The sequence below is a fragment of the Musa acuminata genome, chromosome BXJ2-5, assembly GCF_036884655.1.
Source record: "Musa acuminata AAA Group cultivar baxijiao chromosome BXJ2-5, Cavendish_Baxijiao_AAA, whole genome shotgun sequence".
Taxonomy (NCBI): domain Eukaryota; kingdom Viridiplantae; phylum Streptophyta; class Magnoliopsida; order Zingiberales; family Musaceae; genus Musa; species Musa acuminata.
This window is the reverse complement of record NC_088342.1, coordinates 40,536,427-40,554,713: the sequence shown is the minus strand read 5'-3', so window position 1 is coordinate 40,554,713 and position 18,287 is coordinate 40,536,427. Positions and strand designations below refer to the sequence as shown.

The window sequence follows — 18,287 nt, the reverse complement described above, 5'->3', positions numbered from 1 at the left end:
CCCATTAAACATAGGTGGACGTGTTATAGAATGACCCTCATGCATGTCGGAGTAAGCCATCTCTCTTGGGTATTAAACCAAATATGAGAGTGAGCCTCGCTTTGATACCAATTGTTAGGATCGGAACGGCACTAAGAGGGGGGGGTGAATTAGTGCAGCAGATTAAAACTTATAAGTTTGAAAATGATTCCGTAAAATGCAGAGAAATTTAGCTTTGATAGTAACTTGAGTAAAGTAAGAACCGGAAACTCGCTGCTATGTAGATAACGATTGCAGAAAGGTAAGTACTTACAGATTCAATGAACACGCTAATTTAAAGTGGTTTGGTCAAATGACCTACATCCACTTGCGAAGCCTTCTTCAATGAGGCTCCCAACTTCCACTAACAAATCACTTTGAAGGGGAAGGACTAATACCCCTCTTACAACCTTTATAAGTGGTTCATACTCTTACAATTTTTTTTTTCAACAAGAAGGAAGGAGGTGAACACTCAAGCAATTTGAAAACAAGACTTGCTAAAGCTCTTATCTCAATATATTATTTTGCAAAAGTTGTGTTCTCACCTGAGAATTGAGGGGTATTTATAGGTCTCAAGAGGATTTAAATTTGGGCTCCAAATTTTGAATTCTCTTGGGTTTTCGAGGCTAGTGGTGCCACTGCCTATCAGTGTCTGACACTAACATTGTACTAGCGGTGTCACCGCCTGTCGGTAGCTGTGTCACCGCCTGATCTCGGGTGTTGGGTGGTGCCACCGCCTAGTCTGGCGATGCCACCGCCCGACCCTTCGGGCTCTGGGCGGTGCCACCGCCCAGACCGACGGTTCCACCGCCCGTCCTTATGGATCACTGGTTGGGCTTCAAGTTCGGCCCAAACCAGATTAAATTCGGGCCCAGTTGACCCCTAACCAGGATATAGGATTATCCCTTAATCCTAACCCTAATTACATATTACGTAACTAAAAACATAATCCTAAGCAAGTTTTTAACCGGCAAATGTCGAGTCTTGTTCCGGCGAGCTTTCCGGCGATCTTCAAGCGAACTTCCGATATGCCCTCAGATTTCTTCCGGCGGACTTCCAACAGGCTCCCAATCTTGTGACGAATTCAACGAGTAGCCGAGCATTCTCGGTGATCTCCGCGAACCTCGACGATCTCTTCGGCGGACTTCCGAAAGTTCCGACAAGTCTTCGATTTCTTCTTGGTTGGTTCTGGCAGCATCTCTAATGAATCTTCGGACTCTCAAGCGTCCATCGAACTTGACTCCGGTATCCTTGCTTTATGTTTTCAGGCTATCATAGTTAATCCTGCACACTTAACTTCAATAATATGGATTAGATCAATTATTCCATCAATTGATTTCATCATCAAAATCCAAGATTCAACGGATATAACCCTCATGTAACCCCCTAGATTTGAACATGACCCAATTCACTTCATAGGATTTGACCCGGATCACAAACCTAGTTAGACCGAACCAGCCCTTGGATTGGTCCTATCCCATTTTATTAAATAGCTCAACTCGATTTCAAGAATATTTACGGTATTTTAGAAGAAAAAAAAAGTGTACCCATTGATAAAAATCAGCTATGGGGGCCTCATATGGTAAAATCTCATTGTTAGAGTTTTTTGATAAATTATCCTAATAGATTATATATATTAAATTATATATATAATGGAGATTGTGTGGGAGAGGATGGAGAACCTAATATTCCCACACAAATCTTAATTAGGGTAATGTTGTTGGTGTTTTTCTTTTCAGTTTATTCCTTATATTCAAACATTACATATGTATTGGCAATTATACGATTCGACCTTTTATCTATTACATTACGCCTTAGTCGTTGGGATATCACCATATAGATTGTTTTTTCATGTTGTTCTACATGGATCTACACATTAAAAAAATCACAAGGAGAGAATCACATTTGATGAAATTTATAGGGAAAGAGGATGATATCAAAAGAACAATCAAGAAAACTAATCAATTATATATATATATATATATATATATATATATATATATATATATATATATATATATATATATAATCTCACAAGATTTAAACATGATTCCACATTCTTTTCCCACGTCCAAGAAGAAAAAAGATCAATCACTGTATAATCTCTTACCTAAATCTGGATTTTTTATTCTTTTCAACATATGTAAATCTACCAAATAAATCAAGAGCACAGTATATGTTTTTTATGTCACACATTGAATTCTTGGATATGTATAGGACAACACACTCCTTTATTTGCATCTTCGCTTCTTTCCAAACTTAAATTATTTATATTCCAAATAACTTTTTTTGAAATTTTTTATACTCCAAATAACTTATTTTCAACAGAAGGAAAATTATTATTATTATTATTATTATTATTATTATTATTATTATTATTGTTATTATTATTATTATTATTTACAAGATCTCCCTTGTATGTTTATTTCTTTCTTAAAGAAAAAATTAAAGGCCCAGGATTTTAACTCTCAACTTAATTGTAGAAGAGTCTAATTTGTTGGATGAGATTTTGAAACTTTGTTTCTTAATAAATAAGTGAGCAGATATACTATCATTAGATTAATATTTAAATATAAAAATAATCGAATAACATTTGGAATCTTCGATCTCTATTGAGATATTTAAGTTGATTAAATTTATTATTATATAATTAATAAATCTGATATTGAAGTTCACGTGTGAGCTTGTAATGAATTTTTTTTTCTATTTTTGAAGAAAAAGTTGAAGCCTTCGATATTGGATAAATGGGTTTGCTGCACTGTGTCACGCGCACCAGCAGAAGTCAAAGGAAACATCACGAGGTCGTCAAGCATACATCATCACGGAAAACAGGCGGAATGAGATTAGCAGTGGCAAGGAACGATTCTTTAATTGGTTTAGGTTTATGACTGTTGAGATACGCTTCATTGATGAGTTTGTGGCTGAAGAGCATTGATTGCTTCGATGCTAAATCCGGGATCATAGCAAGACTTGGTGTCCTCCAAATAAGCAAAGACAGATGGCACGGGAAAGCAGCAGAGCCGGTGGTGGGCCGCGATCACGTCTCCACCTCCTTTTAGGTGAGGCAACCTCATCAAGTTCACCTGCAGCACTAGCGAGGAAGTGCCGTGCCGCAGGCTGATCCGATGGGCGGCTCGTTGGAGGATCTGGTGACGAGGTTCCGGGACTTGGAGGTGAGCCAGGCGAGGCTAAGGGAGCAACTGCAGTTGATCCTGGGGAAAGGGAGAAAGCAGCAAGCTCATGACCTTGGCCCTGGGACGAGTCGGAGAGGACGTGGAGGTGGCGAGGTTGGCAGCACCATTCCCGGCCGCTTCGCCCACGGCCCCTACCGCAGCGTGCTCAAACACATCGGCCACGCCCTTCACATCTACCGCCCGGACACTGGCGAGATCATCTTCTGGTCTACTGCAGCTTCTCTCTCTCTCTCTCCCCCCCCACCACCCCCAGCCTTAGCCCTTCTCTTTAGCTTACTGTTCTTTTAATTGTAGTGTTTATTATTTGTTCTTTGGTCGATTTCCAAAGCTTTAGCCACAAAGTATGCTTCTATTTTAGTTCATTTAATGAAAGCAGGGCTGTACATATAATTCTCACACAGGACTTCACATGACAAAGAACCTGAATATTATCTTCTTCTTGTGCAGGAATCAATCAGCAGAAAACCTATATGGATGGAAGGACCATGAAGCACTCGGGAAAAGGGTTGGGGATCTGCTGATTCAAGAAGGAAGCAATCCGCACCTTGGAAAGGTCATGGAACAATTGAACAGAGGTCAACCGTGGTCAGGTCAACTCGCACTTAAGAAGAAGTCAGGGGAGATGCTTACGGCGATGGTGACCAAGACTCCATTGTACGAAGACGGCTCCTTTGTAGGTGTCATTGCAGTCTCAAGTGATGCTGCGGTGCTCAATGCCAAGTACTCGGAGACGATGGAAGGCAGCGGAGATCAAGTGCGGGACAAGCCGAGAGTGTTAAAGAGAGTTCATTGGTGCCAACGCCCACAGCTCGCATCATCTGTCTCAAACCTCGTACGTGTTCGTTGAATCGGCTGCTTCATGTTATGCTTCTCTTTCCTTAATTGTCTGTAAGATAGCTAAACTGAACAGGCTTTGAGGGTGTTCTCTCGAAGCCATTCATGCAGTGACAGTGAGCACGAAGCTTCCCGAGAAGGAAATGCGAAGCCAAAGAAGAAGCACCAGTAAGTTGCAACTCGTGGCTCTTTGACTGACAAGCTCACCTACATTTATGAGCAGTGGTGAAACAGCATGGAATATTTGCAGGCACTGGAGACGGTCTTCATGATGCAAGCTGGGAAGAGAGGCATGGAGGAAAAATCCTGTAAGTGTGAGCAGACTTTATCTCAAGAATTAATCAGCATAGAAGTGTATATGATGTTTCTCTTCATGCAGAAATATACAAATTGGTGATTCGTTCTGACCTATACAGATAAAAATGACAGGCTGCATAGGCCTTTTCTGAGCACCATCAACTCCAGAGGATAATGTGGCAGGCAAATCAGCGAAGACTTGTTTTCCTCCTGTAATTTGTATGTAGCTTCTTCAGAACAATGAAGTGAACCATGAGATTGCAGTATCTTGTATCTGCTAATCCCACTTGTGTACTCGAATAAGGAAATATAAGAACATGGAGCATATGATTATTTTCTCCCCTACCGTATAGACATAAGCTATCAATACAACCTTCTCCACGCCGTCCCATCACCGTCGATGCTCACATCCCAAAGCTCCGTGCCGAGCGTCCGACGACGAGGCCAAGACGAACGCATGATCTGCCACCCACGCCTTCCCCCATCCCCCCTCCCTCTCCCTCCTTCTGTCACCACCAAAACTGCCTGCTGCTGTGACCAGCAGAAGGAAGTACGCAATAAACGAAAACGAAACAAGAAGGGGATCCGATCGGTGTGGAGTCGGACTGCAGATCGCGATCAGACGGCTGAGGAACGCGCTGTCATCGACCTGCAGTTCCGTCTTGCCCACGTGAACCTACCTGTGTAGCCTGTCGTGGAAGCAGCGGTCAGTGGTATGACGTATGCGGTGGGCGAAAATAAGCAGCGGATGTTGGGGCGTTTTGGTACTTTTGTGTGAGAATTCCTTCTCCATGGAACATTCATTTTTTTTGGTACATGACAACGGTAACGGAGTAAATGATATAAATGAGAGGCCATGGTGTCGCGAACCCCCCACTCGACTCACTTATCTTTCTCCTCCGCCGCTTCGATATCTTCCCTTCTCTTCTGCGTTTGGGATTGGGATTTCCGTTTTATGTTGGTTCTTTTCTTGAATTATAGGCAAATGGGGACCGTAACAGGACGACTGGCGTCACCGCAGGCGGAGGAGCGGTGAACACATGGGGCGCGCCGCGAGGTGGATCCGGGGGCTCCTGGGCGGGAAGAAGGCGAACCCAGGCGAGCACTCGGCGGGGATCAAGGAGAAGAGGAAGTGGGGCTTCGGGAAGTCGTCCCGGGAGAAGGAGCGGCAGCTTTCGCCGCTGCGGAGGGGCGAGCACCCTCGGCCGCCGTCTCCGGCGCCGTCCGAGGAGAGGAAGGGGTCGTACAGGGAGCTTATGAGGCCGTGCGGCACGGCCGCGCTGGTGGTGGACGAGGAGGAGCAGAGCAAGCGGGCCATCGCGGTGGCTGCGGCGACCGCGGCGGTGGCAGAGGCCGCGGTGGCCGCGGCGCAGGCGGCTGCCGTGGTGGTGAGGCTGACGAGCAGCGGGCGGACCGTGGTGGGCCTCGTGGGCGGGAAACGGGAGGAGTCGGCCGCCGTAAAGATCCAGTCTACTTTCCGGGGTTACCTGGTTGGCCTTCTCTGCTCTTCCCCTTTCTCGACCGTATACACTAAAAAGTTGAAATTTTGATGTGAATCTGCAGAAAAAGAATAGTTTTTTCCCCGATCTTATTCTCTTCATTTTTGTGTCTGGCGTCCGTGATTGGCGCAGTAAACAAGCATTTGGATTCTTGCATGCTATAGCCCATGGCTCAAGCTTTGCGCCGCGAAGCTGGTTTGGTAATGGCTCCTGTCACCTCAAGGGTGCAACCTTTTCGCAGATCAGAGCCTCTTTACGTCTGTCTTCCTATTTCCTTGATGTCTTTACCAGGGAACTCTTTTGACCTTCTATTTCCCTTTGTTTTCTTTGGACCTCTTGCCCTATCCCTTGCGGTTCGGTTGGCTCATTGATGCCGTCGTCGCAGAGGAATATCTCCTGGTTCTCTTAAGAAGATGGGACTTGCTGACGATGATGCCTGTCGCCTTAGCCAAGGCATTTATGATAGCATCTCGTAGTGGTGATAGCTAGAGATGGGCTTAGATCCATAGATTTGTACCCTTTTCGCTCCCATTCTATAGTAGTTAGTGTTGTGTGCTTGTGTTTCTGTTCACTGCCAATGAAACGCCTGCAGAAACACTGGTCTTTCTCGTGTTAGAATGGACATTTGACGCGATGAATTCTGAGGAAGACAACTTGTTCTATCGACTTTCCATTATACTCGGAATTTGATGTATAATTCATATGGATCATGATTGATTCATTCGTGTTTCTTGAAGGCAAGGAGAGCACTGAGAGCGTTAAGGGGGCTGGTGAAGCTCCAGGCACTGGTCAGAGGCAACATTGTTAGGAAACAGGCTGCAGAGACTCTGCGATGCATGCAAGCACTGGTGAGAGTGCAGGCTCGAGCCCGGGCATGCCGAGCCTTGCGCTCGGAGAGGGACGGGTCTGAGAAAGGCAACCGAATGCGTGCTGTAAGCTTTAGATCTCATTTCTCTGACCTCTGTTCTTGCAATTTCGTTCTATTTATAATTTGTATGTGCAAATCATATCGCGTTCAGGGTCCTCCTACTCCAGAGAAATATGAGCAAGCGGTTCGATCGAGTGCCACGAAATCTGATGGGTCTTGTGCTCTCAAGGTAATCCCAGTTAAATCTCTGGAAACCTAGTGATGCAGAGTAATCAACCTATCACTTCATGCTTCCCTTATGTGCAGAGGAATTCTTCAAAGCATGCTGGAGCAGATGACAGACCCGATACTGCTGCATGGAACTGGCTGGATCGGTGGGTGGAGGAGAGGTGCTGGGACGGTCGAGAAGCTGCAAGGAAGACAGGAAGCTTTGCATCGATCGACGATGAGAAGAATGCTAAGATCCTGGAAGTAGATCCAGGAAAGCCACAGTTCAGTCACAAGAGGAGTAACCATCATCAGTACTCATGCTCCACCTTGACCTCGGATTACAACAGCCGGAGCTTCACCACCGTGCAGGATTCACCATCAAAGGATTCCACAGCTGCCCAACAATCCATTCCCAGCCCTTCCTCCGTCAACATGAAGCAGCAATGTCTGAGCTCCCTGCGGTTCCCGCTCCAGGTAGTGGGCTTCTGCGGAAGCCCGCAGTACTACTCATCGTCGTCACGGCGTGGCAGCGCAACCAAAGGCCCCTTCACGCCATCGAATGGCGAGGGCTCTCAGAGCTTGTTCAGTGGGTTCGCAGACTTCCCCAACTACATGGCGAACACGCAGTCTTCGACGGCGAAACTGAGGTCGCATAGCGCACCGAAGCAGAGGCCGGAGTATGAGAAGTCTGGATCACTGAAGAGGTCCTCGGGGGCAGTAGCAGCTCAGAGGTCGTCGTCTCTGCATGCCAAGTTCACCAACAAGGCTTATCCTGGCTCAGGCAGGTTGGATAGATTAGGGATGCCTCTTAGGATTTGATGCTGTTGAGCAGAATGTGCAATTTGGTGTTCTTCCATGTTATGTGGTAAATTTCCTTGTTTTTTGTTCAGCTCTTTTGTCTTGTAAGGAAATTTGAAGATCATGTTGGCTTTCTCTTGACTACTACTGTTCCTGTTTAATGAAAGCAATCTGTGCCATGGCGAGAACCTCTTCCACTGTTGTTTTCTTTGTCCATGTCTACTCCATAAGGTTTGATTGGAGATCGATCAATTCTAATCATATAAAGTCTTGAAAGGTCTGAAGGTGGCAAGTGGACATCTCAAACTTTTCAATCAGGTGTTGTGTTGCTCCGAGAAACCATATCAGAGAACAGTTGGTAGGGCCTCGTCGGAGGGCGGAATGGTGTCGGTGGGTGGTGAGTGCCGGCCATGCAACGCTCTCTCCATGACCGAGGAGGCATCAAACCGAGCGAACGCCACGTTCTCCCAGGTTTTGTATATGGCATTATCCGCACGTAACCCACGATCGATTGGACCAGATTCAGGCGCTCACTGCACCGCCATCGCTCCCGCAACACCACAAGGTGACAAACGGAACTGGTGAAGCCATGTGGATGGTCGAAGGTGATTAGGTTTTGAGCTGAAACCATTCCTAAGCTCGGTGCCAAAATGCATTTGGAATACATTAACCGTGAGTAGAGAGGGATGGGGTGGGCGGTGGGAGCGTCCGGATGTGGAGATTGTCCTCATCGATTCGTCTCCGGTGGGAAGGAGCAGCAGAACGTGCAATGCTAGGCTTCAGTTGCTGGGGCGCAGCGTGGGCATGGCCGGGATTTGGAAGGTTGCTCTACGGTCTCCTTGGTTGGTTGGTGGCCATGGAACGAGTGTCTTGTTGCTATCAGGAAGACGGTGAGCCTTCGAGTCTCAGTGTCGAGAGAGAGGGGATTTGGAATTTATCGCTCTGGTCTCCTTCGTTGGTTGGTGAAGGGGGGCTTGTTGTTATCAGGAAGATGGTGACCTACAAGTCTTACCGTAGAGAGAGAGAGAGAGAGAGAGAGAGGCGTCCTCGCTCTCCTGTCTCCTTGCCATGCCTCCAAACTCGTTTCACGTGCCAGAGAGTGAGGCACACATGCGATGTACCGTCTCTGAAGCTTTTTACTTGCAGAATTTGCTGCCAACGATCTCGTTATGATTCGTGAAAAGATTTCTGTGGGACTGACATGGATTCTACTGCTCGCTTTGATCTATTAGTATGTTATCATTGCCAACAGTGTTTTAGGAAAAATATTCACATAAAAATGAGAAAAAAAATCAAGAAAATATTTAATTGTGAAATGAAGAATGCAAAAGATTTAAATTTGATCCATAATCTGTATTTGGAATATCTGGAATCATCTATAAACTTCTAGTGCACCATGTATTTTATCTCCTTATATATATATATATATATATATATATATATATATATATATATATATATATATATATATATATATATATATATATATATATATATATATATATATATATATATATATACATGGTAAGTGGGTGAAGCACATGTTTAGTCGTTGTGAAACTTAACTTGGGAGAATTGGTACCCAATACATAAGAAAATAGTACTAAAGAATGAAACCTATTTAAATTGAAGCTCTATTTATATATATTCCTACATAATTATATGTATCCTCTTCAGTGATTAGATGCAACACACTACTATAAGATTAAAAGTTTTCTAATGCCACCCTCTGCTCACCATAATCTCAAATAAACCCTCATAACCGTAAATATATTCATCTGAATTTAGTTGTAGATTTTATGGATTTTCTTTCAGGTAGCAGAATTACTTATGACAATCTAGTTGATATGGACTAGGATTAGAAATTTTTCAGACTTATAAATATATTGAGTCATTTAAAAAAATTAGTTTTTAGAATTATTGTTCACCTAATTAAACCTTAAGATGATATTAGTGGACCTATTTGTACATGTGGATATTATGATTTGTAAATATATTATATTTTTTACCTAAAAGTTTAATCTTTTGGAATAATTGATCACATAATAATTTTTTTAAGATATAGATATCTTAATATTTAACTTAAGCATAACCTCATGATCAATTAGTAAATGAAAGAAAACATATGAGTGTGGTTAACCTTCGATGAAGAAGAGGTAGATGGCTCTAGATTTGTTCCTAGTCCACATCAATCTAACCCTCATGCCACCTAAAAATTAAATTAATTAGATAAATATTTTCAATTAATTTAGGATAATTTATTAGAAAAGCTTTAATGATAGAGTTTTATCCTATCATACCCTTATATTTGATTTTTATCATCAGAACTTGACTTTGGGTTATTTTAGCCGGATGATTTAATAAAAATCTAAACATTTGATTTATTTTTATTAAGTTTTAAATTTTTTTTCTAAATTACCTCGCTATCCTTATTCTCAAATTATCCTCGTCGCCTCCGCTTCCACTCCTCCTCCTCCCATTCCACCACCTCCTCTTCCTCTCCCATAATTTCCTCCTCTTCCCTCTCTTTCTCTCTCATCCACCTTCCTCTCTCTCTCTAAAAATGAATATTATAATTTATTTTATGTGTGAAAGTAAAATTAAATTAAATTATTTCTTATCTTTGGGAGAGGACTCATATTCTCGAAGCTTTCCTTTCTCATTTTTCATCTTGCTTGGTAGTGAAAGGATTAAGGAGATGAATCCTCAAGAGAGGTAGTGAAAATTCAAAGAGCTATACTCTATCATAAATTTAATAAAAAATATCATATTTCAAAAATTAATCACCCTGAATTCATAAAATATGATAATAAATATATTAGCATCACACTAGTAGCTCAAGAGAAGTTTGGATAGTTTTTTTTTTTTTTAAATTCAAAGAGTTGCACTCAATCGCAGAATCAACTCAAAAATATTTTATTTAAAAAATTAATCTTAAAATTATAAAAAGTAAAAAAAAGATACTAAACATATTATCATCTCACCCTAGTAGTTCCAAAAAAGTTTAGATATATTTGATGAAAATTCAATAGGTTATATTCAATCATCGATTCAACCAAAAAATATCCTTATTGAAAATTTATTCAATATCTTAGAATAATATACTACTTAGGTTATATTCAATAAGTTTGAATGGATTTGATGAAAATACTTTAGTTATCCTCGAATTATACTACATGTGCTTATAGATTCAACAAAGTCTAACCCAGTTCATTACGATCGAACCCAACTTAATTCAAAACGATCTGATATGAATCTCTAAGATCAAACCAATCCGAAATGGTGGATCTTTTGCTTGAAATAATTTGATTTAATAATATTATTTAAAATTTGTAAATATATTTTTTTTATAAAAATCAAATATTGCAACATCATCTGATAAAAATTTAATGCTACAAGCTTTTTGGTAAATTACCCATTAATTTATTTATTGCACATGATTCAAGCTTTTAAATCCTTTTACTTGACTCTGAAAGGACATAGACCTGCTGATGCAGACTAAGTTCGCTGGAAGCCATCTCATCTGCCAGCTCATCTGCATTTAATAGTTCCTCACCTTCTGTTGATAGGTTGCATGTGGCTTTTGGTACTTTGGACTCTTCCTGCTCTCAATTTTTAAGTTAAGAACTCCATCTACCAATATCGATATGTGGATACCATAATCACATGCCAATCAAGAAAAAAAGTTTCAAACATCTCTCTTCAACATTAGTAGTATTTATAGGACGTTCTTTTTCGAATAACACAATCATATTACTTACGAAGGTAATTAATTTGCACTTACGAGGTTCAAAATCTGGTCAGATAAAATTTTCTATTCATACTTAAAAGACTAATTTAATAATAATTTATTTTTTATCAATTTTATTGAAGAATGTGTTAGGAATGAATCCGCACTAAGAGAGGGGTGAATTAGTGTAGCCGTAAAATACGTCTTCAAATCGGTTTCAGAAAATCTCTTCGTACGATAAAATCGATTTCAGAAATACTTAACTTCGAAAGCAAAGCAAGAATGTATTGAATGTAAAGCAAGTAAGGAGGTAAAGTGGTTTGTAGTAAAGATAAATTGCTCAAAGTAAAATGCAAACCAGATTTTAGAGTGGTTCGGTCATCATGACCTATATCCACTTCACTGATTCCTCTTCCGTCAAGGCCACTAGCATCAACTATCGATCTTCCTTTAATAGGCGAAGATCAACCTCCTTCTTACACTCCTTTTCTCCTTGTACCGGGTTTAGGAGACAACCCTTACAAGCACATACACTCCTCTCTAAACAGAATTCTAACACTTAGACTAGAGGAGGATTCTCATAAGAGATTTCTATAGTGTTTTTCCCTTTTTAAATTCTCTGTGCTTGTGTATCTTAACCAGGGATGAGAAGGATATTTATAAGCTTTAAGTTGATTCAAAGTTGAAGCCTAAAAAGGTCTCATCCTAGGTTTCCTGGGTACTAACGGTACCACCGCCGTTCTTGGGCGGTACTACCACCACAGGATCTAGTATTGGGCGGTACCACCACCTAGGAATCCTGGGGTGTTGTTCCCTAAGCGGTGCCACCGCCAGCCCTGGTGGTGCCATTGTCGGCCATGGTTTCAGCACCCTAATTGGGCCTTAAATCCGGCCCAAACCAGCCCAACTTCGGACCCAATTGGCCCCTAACAGAGTTGATGGGATTACCTCTCAATCCTAACTCTAATTATGTGCTAACTATGATTCCTAAGATATATTCTAAGCAAGATAAGTCTGATTTCTTCTGGCGAGCTTCTGGCGAACTTCCGACGATCTCTCGACAATGTTCCGGCAGACTCCCGGCAAGCTCCTGGACTTCACGATGATCTTCTTGGCGAGTTCCGATGAGCTTCTTTGGTAAGCTCCTGGACTTCTCGGTTGGTTCCGGCAGAACTTCCAACGAACTCTCGAACTCCCAACGAAATCGCGTTCTTTTCTCCGAGACTTCATTTTACTTTATGCCTTGCTATCGTAGTTAATACTGCACACATAAAAACACACTTCGATCTAGACAATTATTACTAAGCATGAATCATGTTGTCCGGTATGTCATTGGTCCATCGACGCTTCGTCCGATTCTTCGGCGCATCGTCCTCTCTTGCGGCCTATTGCTCAATTGACCTCCGCAACTCCGATATTCTTGGTGCAATATCCGCTCTTCTTGGCCCAAATCCTTCTGTCGATACGTCGACTGATCCTCCGGCCCGACGTCCAATCTTCTAACACGTTTTCCTCTGGCCCAACATGATTCTTTCTGCTTTAATTGTCTCTCCTTAAAGCATCCTGCATCACTCAAAACGTAGATTAAATTATAAATACATATCAATTGGTTTCATCATCAAAATCTGAGATTCAACTGAATAATGGTTCAAGATCTTATTTAATAAATTTTGATATTTAAGATCAAGGTTTGTCGTGTTGACCTATATAAAATGACTTATATAAGATAATATATACTAGTTCGATAGGAGATCAATACGTGAATTATCCTGTACTATGTAATTCATAATATGGGACATTGTATCAGACTATTTGAGATCCTTATCAAGTAGAATAATCGAAATCTGACTATTATCGACCTATACCGGTAATAGTTAAAGGCTATAGTTTATTGAATTCAAATGGTCCCTTTAATCATTTGAATCAGATCTAAGGGTTTTTTAACTCTTTCTACCCCTCATTTACTTAGATTTATTTGAACATTAAAGTTTAACCTTAATCTAATAATTTAAATTAATTTTTAAATAATTTAATATGAATGAAAGAATAGATTGAAACATGTTATAAGGTTGTTTCTTAAAGTTCAAAAAAATATATGTCACTATTTTTTATAATTTATAGTATTTTTTATAAAAATATATTATATTTATATTTATTTTAACTTAAAAATCTTAGTCTAAGTTTTTTTTTATATATATATAATTTTAAAATAATTTTTGACACTTTTTTCTGTACCATTGGCACACCTCACTATGCTAAAACATGACACACTAAGACAATGTGATACATATGCTAGTCATAGGTGTTCTGCAAGCCAATCACTTAAGTGATGACACGTGTGACTTGACACGTAGTCTTTTTGCTTATTATTATTTGATATTTTATCACTTTATATTGCTTGTTACTTGAATATATTGTGATATTTATGGATCTGTGCAATGGGAATCATATCGTGATACGATCATGATAATGAGACCGATTCGTTTTTAAACACAGATCCTAAATAATCCCGGTTATAGGTTACTCGAGAGGGACATCGAGATAACCAAATAGACTGGTGTGCTATATACCCGTCCATATGATATATGTAATTGGTCTCATAGTTGCTCGTGTGGGGACACTATGGATACAGTACAGGTGTTCATTTGGGAATGAGTTCACTGATTGATCTGCTTACGGAATGTTGGATGGTTGATGATGTCTTATTGTTAGACAATGATTCCGTAGTACCAGTGATGCATCGAGTCCTTAGACTTGAGACACTAAAGATGTCCTATATAAGTACTCCACTCTTTGATATCGGACTTATAGATCTGGAAGTTCCAGATCTAGCACAGTCAGTCTTCGGGAGTGGTAGCCAACCTTACGAGGACTATTAAGTGTCGATAGAGGATCATCCACTCTCGGTGTCATGAGAGGAATATCCAATGTGTCCTTGCTCAGACAAATCCCTGGCCATGGTCATTCAGATTGAGAAAGAAAGAGTTCTCCGGGAGAACCCGATTAGAGCGAGACTCGAGTAGAAACCGTATGGGTCTGACAGCACCAATTCCCGGTATATGATCTCTGAGGACAGACAGGTCCAATAGATTAGATTCCTTTGTATTGTTTGGGGATTGCAACGTAGTGGCATAGTACGTTTGTAGTCGATGAGTTGAGTGACTTATTATGAAGATAATAATTTACTAAGCCAGAAGGAGTTCTGATAGGTATGACTCATAGCCAGTTCGATATTAGGCCTAGAGGGTCACACACATATGGTAGGCATTGCGATGAGTAGAGGTTCAAATATGAGATATCCATCGGAGCCCCTATCTTATTGGATATCCAATAAGCCCCTGAATTATTGGATCTTATGGATGAGATTCATTAAGAGTCAATAAGAGGTTATTAGATAGAGATCCACTAATCAAAAATATTTGGATAGTTGGATGGAGATCCAATACCCAATAGAGTAGGATCCATTAAAGTTAAGTTGACAAAGGACCTCTATAAATAGGAGGGAACCAATGGTTCATAGGCTAGAGCATTTTCGGATTATCATCTCCTATTTTCCTCTCCTTCTCCTCCTCAGATAGTAGGCTTGGAGATTTGAGGAGTATCGTCGCAGCCCTATTGTGTGGATCACCACTAGAGAGGAAGACAGTATCGTCGCAGCCCTATTGTGTGGATCACCACTAGAGAGGAAGACGATTGACCTCCTTCACCATCTCCTAGAGATCTGTAGAGATTTAGGGATATACGATCTCCCTAGATAGCATAATCTTTCATATACGTAGTTTTAAGTTTCGTGGATTTTGCGCAACAATCTTCGCATGATGAAGAACACATCTTTGGAAATTTAGAGATTTCTTTTTTATGTTCTTTCGCTGTGCCATGTGATATCGTCCCCTAGATTTTTTCAACAACCAATAAGACAAATCTTACATAAGGCACTGATATGATAGTAATGTATCCAAACTTATCGATGGTTGAGATTTAAAAATTTTATTTAATAATTTTTATACCTAAAATATTAATATAACGGTGCTACTTATAAATTGAGAGGTCAAATCTTTAATATTAGTTAACCTAATCTTATTTTTGTGACTCACACTTAAAACAAAAGGGTAATTATATTGGACAATTACCAATATGTTAAGTTTCTGAGATAAGTAATCGTTTAATCAAGACAAGCTTACAGTTCAATCTTACTAATTCTACTTATACGTGTTAAAATTAAAAAAATATATATGAGGTCATTTCCTCACAACTTAAGTTTTTTACTGTTTCAATTAAAAATATTTGTCTCCTGGAATATTGGAGTCTAAAACATGCAATTCTTTGTGTCCAAATTTATTTGAATTATGCCCAATCGAGTAAAGCATGTGCATCTATTGGCTTTTTGTTTTTGTTCGTTTGATGTCTTTGTCGTATCGAAGATTAAATTAAGACTTTGACCAGCGCATGTGTGGCACACCATGAGAACAAGCGCAAATGAAGGACCTAAAATGGTCAATTCATGAACACCACATTACTCTGCCGACAAGGCAAAGAAAGATTCTACGGTCAAACGAACGCTTTGCAGCACATGTTCAATCAACCATTCCTTCCTTGTGGGCTTTAGACGCCGCTACGTGGAAGAAGTAGATGACTCACCACCACCTACACAATAATTGTCGGTCAACGGTTGACTCAATTCACGCCGACAAACTCGAACCCAATGCTTATGTTTCTACATGACATCAACGAGATAAGGTGTGGGCATTCGGGCATCCCATCAGTGCGTGATCGACACTCGATCTCCGTTCAAACCTATGTATCAATATTATGTGAGGGGCAACTATAACATCACAGCCGATGATTTGAACGACTCTTCGTATGAAAGACCATCAACCACGAAATTAAACCTTTCACTGAACATCGATAATTATATAAATCATCTATAAACATACCTTTTGTATCAAATATCACTTGCTATATAGTAGCATATTTTATTCTTTTATTTTATTTTAAATATCAAAAGAGTGTTATATATATTAAAATTAAAATATATTTATTTTATTTTATTTCATAGTGTCACATAATTAAAATAAACATTAATAAGGATATTATATATATATATCAAATACAAAAATTAATAAGGTGATGTTATTGATCGATATGTCCATCGGGCTGAACCATTTGCCATTTGGGCCGAGCCGAAAAGGCTCTCACGGCCCATTTGAAGTCGTGTAATCAATCACCTGTATAAGCTAGAAAGAGAATTCCATTATATTTAATGCTATACATGAAAGATGAGTTCAAAAATTTCATGTTCGATTGATTCATCAATTGATCTACTTTGATCAAAGCAAAACACCACGATGTATTTATATGAGTATTGTTTAGTAAAATTATATTTCAAAAGTTTATTGAATATTATGTAATAAATTTACCCTTTTGATATTGTTTGTATTTATTCAAAAGTGAATACATATTTTTTATTTAAATAAATAAGAAAAATAATAAATAAATGTATGTAATGTTACAAAAATTTTCATATGGTAATATTATAATTTTAGATAATGTCACAGGGATCTTTAAGAATTTAAAAGATTATTAGGCAACCTATAATACTGAAATGTCAATGTTATTATATGATCTGAAAAAATATTAATAATTAAATTATTTTAAAAATGTACATGGAAAGTCAATCCACATCTAAAATATACTTCCAAACAAGTGATAGATGGGGTGATAGATGTTTCAACATGAAACATCTGTCACCAGCAACATATGACCATCTCAAGACACAGAAAGAAGTCTTGTATTTTTGGTGACATCATTTAGTGGTGCCTTCCTTGCAGCAGCAGTCCAATTTAATGTACATCCTCACAGACAATGTGATGCAAACAAATTTGATAAGCTTCTTATATAGCATTAAGAATTAAGTAAATTTATTCATCTTCTCGTATGAGATAAATATGTGTTAGAACATAAATGACATCTTTAAAACAACAATGATTCTCCTCGTCTCTTCTTCTAATGCTCTTTTTCGGGTGATGTCGAAAACTTGTGAGGTGTGACTCTGTATGATCAACGATCGTCTATATATATATTCATTCATTTATTTGTTTTTATGATGTAAAGTAACGATGATATTAATATATTTTTATCATAATCGATGCGGACGCAAGAGAAATACTCTAAAAATCAGAGCTCTTAATCGGATGGAACTCATTATCTTCAATTATATGATCGAGTGTGATAGTCTAATTCCATCCAAATACTTATAATTACTATATACATTGTTAAGGAAAGGATAAGCAATGATCCTTGAAGACAGCAAAGATGAATAATCTATGGATAAAATTATTTGTTGCTTTGGAAGAAACTGAGTCAATGGGAATAAAGCTAAATCTACTTTTTAAAATCATCAAATCAAGTCAGTTATTGCATGGATTATAATTGTTATTTTGATCAATTGGCTTCTGTTATAATGGGTTAGAGTTGATTTGTGGAATAGCCAGCAAGGTTTATATCTCATCTATATTTTGACAACATTTAATGTCTATTATTAAAGATTAGGAGCAATCGGTTAAGTAATGCAGATATCTCACTTCTGTGTTAAGAAAGAGCCACAAATCATATCATATTATAAGAAATAAATATTTTTATTTTTTTTATAAAAGATAAATTATCAAAAAATTTATAAACTAAATTATTTATATTAACATAAATTGATAATATTCGGATTTAAGACAATATTTTTTTCGATATAAAGAAATAAAAAAAATCATTACAATTATAAAAAAAATATTAGATCCACTAAAATAGAGGGTAAGTTACTATCCGTTTTAATATTTTTATATATTGGA

General features: G+C 39.1%; 2 protein-coding genes across 4 annotated transcripts; both read left to right on the top strand.

The window, feature by feature from the left end:
• The first annotated feature begins 3,031 nt into the window (after positions 1-3,031).
• Positions 3,032-4,681, top strand: LOC135612796 (uncharacterized). Of its 3 annotated transcripts, none has more exons than XM_065109480.1 (5): positions 3,032-3,418; positions 3,660-4,044; positions 4,123-4,214; positions 4,297-4,354; positions 4,463-4,681. In XM_065109480.1, the coding sequence occupies exons 1-4, from the start codon at positions 3,144-3,146 to the stop codon at positions 4,316-4,318; spliced, it is 774 nt and encodes a 257-aa protein (XP_064965552.1). In that variant the 5' UTR covers positions 3,032-3,143; the 3' UTR covers positions 4,319-4,354; positions 4,463-4,681. The 3 variants fall into 3 exon arrangements, with proteins under 3 accessions (XP_064965552.1, XP_064965553.1, XP_064965551.1); XM_065109481.1 differs by having other exon boundaries at positions 4,426-4,681; XM_065109479.1 differs by having other exon boundaries at positions 3,033-3,418; positions 4,476-4,681.
• Positions 4,682-5,212: 531 nt separating this feature from the next.
• On the top strand, positions 5,213-7,906 carry LOC103985702 (protein IQ-DOMAIN 22). Its single transcript, XM_009403494.3, has 4 exons — positions 5,213-5,833; positions 6,580-6,774; positions 6,862-6,939; positions 7,017-7,906. The coding sequence occupies exons 1-4, from the start codon at positions 5,384-5,386 to the stop codon at positions 7,737-7,739; spliced, it is 1,446 nt and encodes a 481-aa protein (XP_009401769.2). The 5' UTR covers positions 5,213-5,383; the 3' UTR covers positions 7,740-7,906.
• The last annotated feature ends 10,381 nt before the right edge of the window (positions 7,907-18,287 follow it).

What these genes read in the sequence shown, in the direction of transcription:
- LOC135612796 (XM_065109480.1), top strand. Translation starts at nt 3,144, where the DNA reads ATGGGCGGCTCGTTGGAGGATCTGGTGACGAGGTTCCGGGACTTGGAG. An exon ending in ACTGGCGAGATCATCTTCTG is followed by an intron (nt 3,419 to 3,659) that starts GTCTACTGCAGC and finishes CTTCTTGTGCAG; the next exon opens with GAATCAATCAGCAGAAAACC. An exon ending in CATCATCTGTCTCAAACCTC is followed by an intron (nt 4,045 to 4,122) that starts GTACGTGTTCGT and finishes TAAACTGAACAG; the next exon opens with GCTTTGAGGGTGTTCTCTCG.
- LOC103985702 (XM_009403494.3), top strand. Translation starts at nt 5,384, where the DNA reads ATGGGGCGCGCCGCGAGGTGGATCCGGGGGCTCCTGGGCGGGAAGAAG. An exon ending in CTACTTTCCGGGGTTACCTG is followed by an intron (nt 5,834 to 6,579) that starts GTTGGCCTTCTC and finishes TGTTTCTTGAAG; the next exon opens with GCAAGGAGAGCACTGAGAGC. An exon ending in AAGGCAACCGAATGCGTGCT is followed by an intron (nt 6,775 to 6,861) that starts GTAAGCTTTAGA and finishes TATCGCGTTCAG; the next exon opens with GGTCCTCCTACTCCAGAGAA.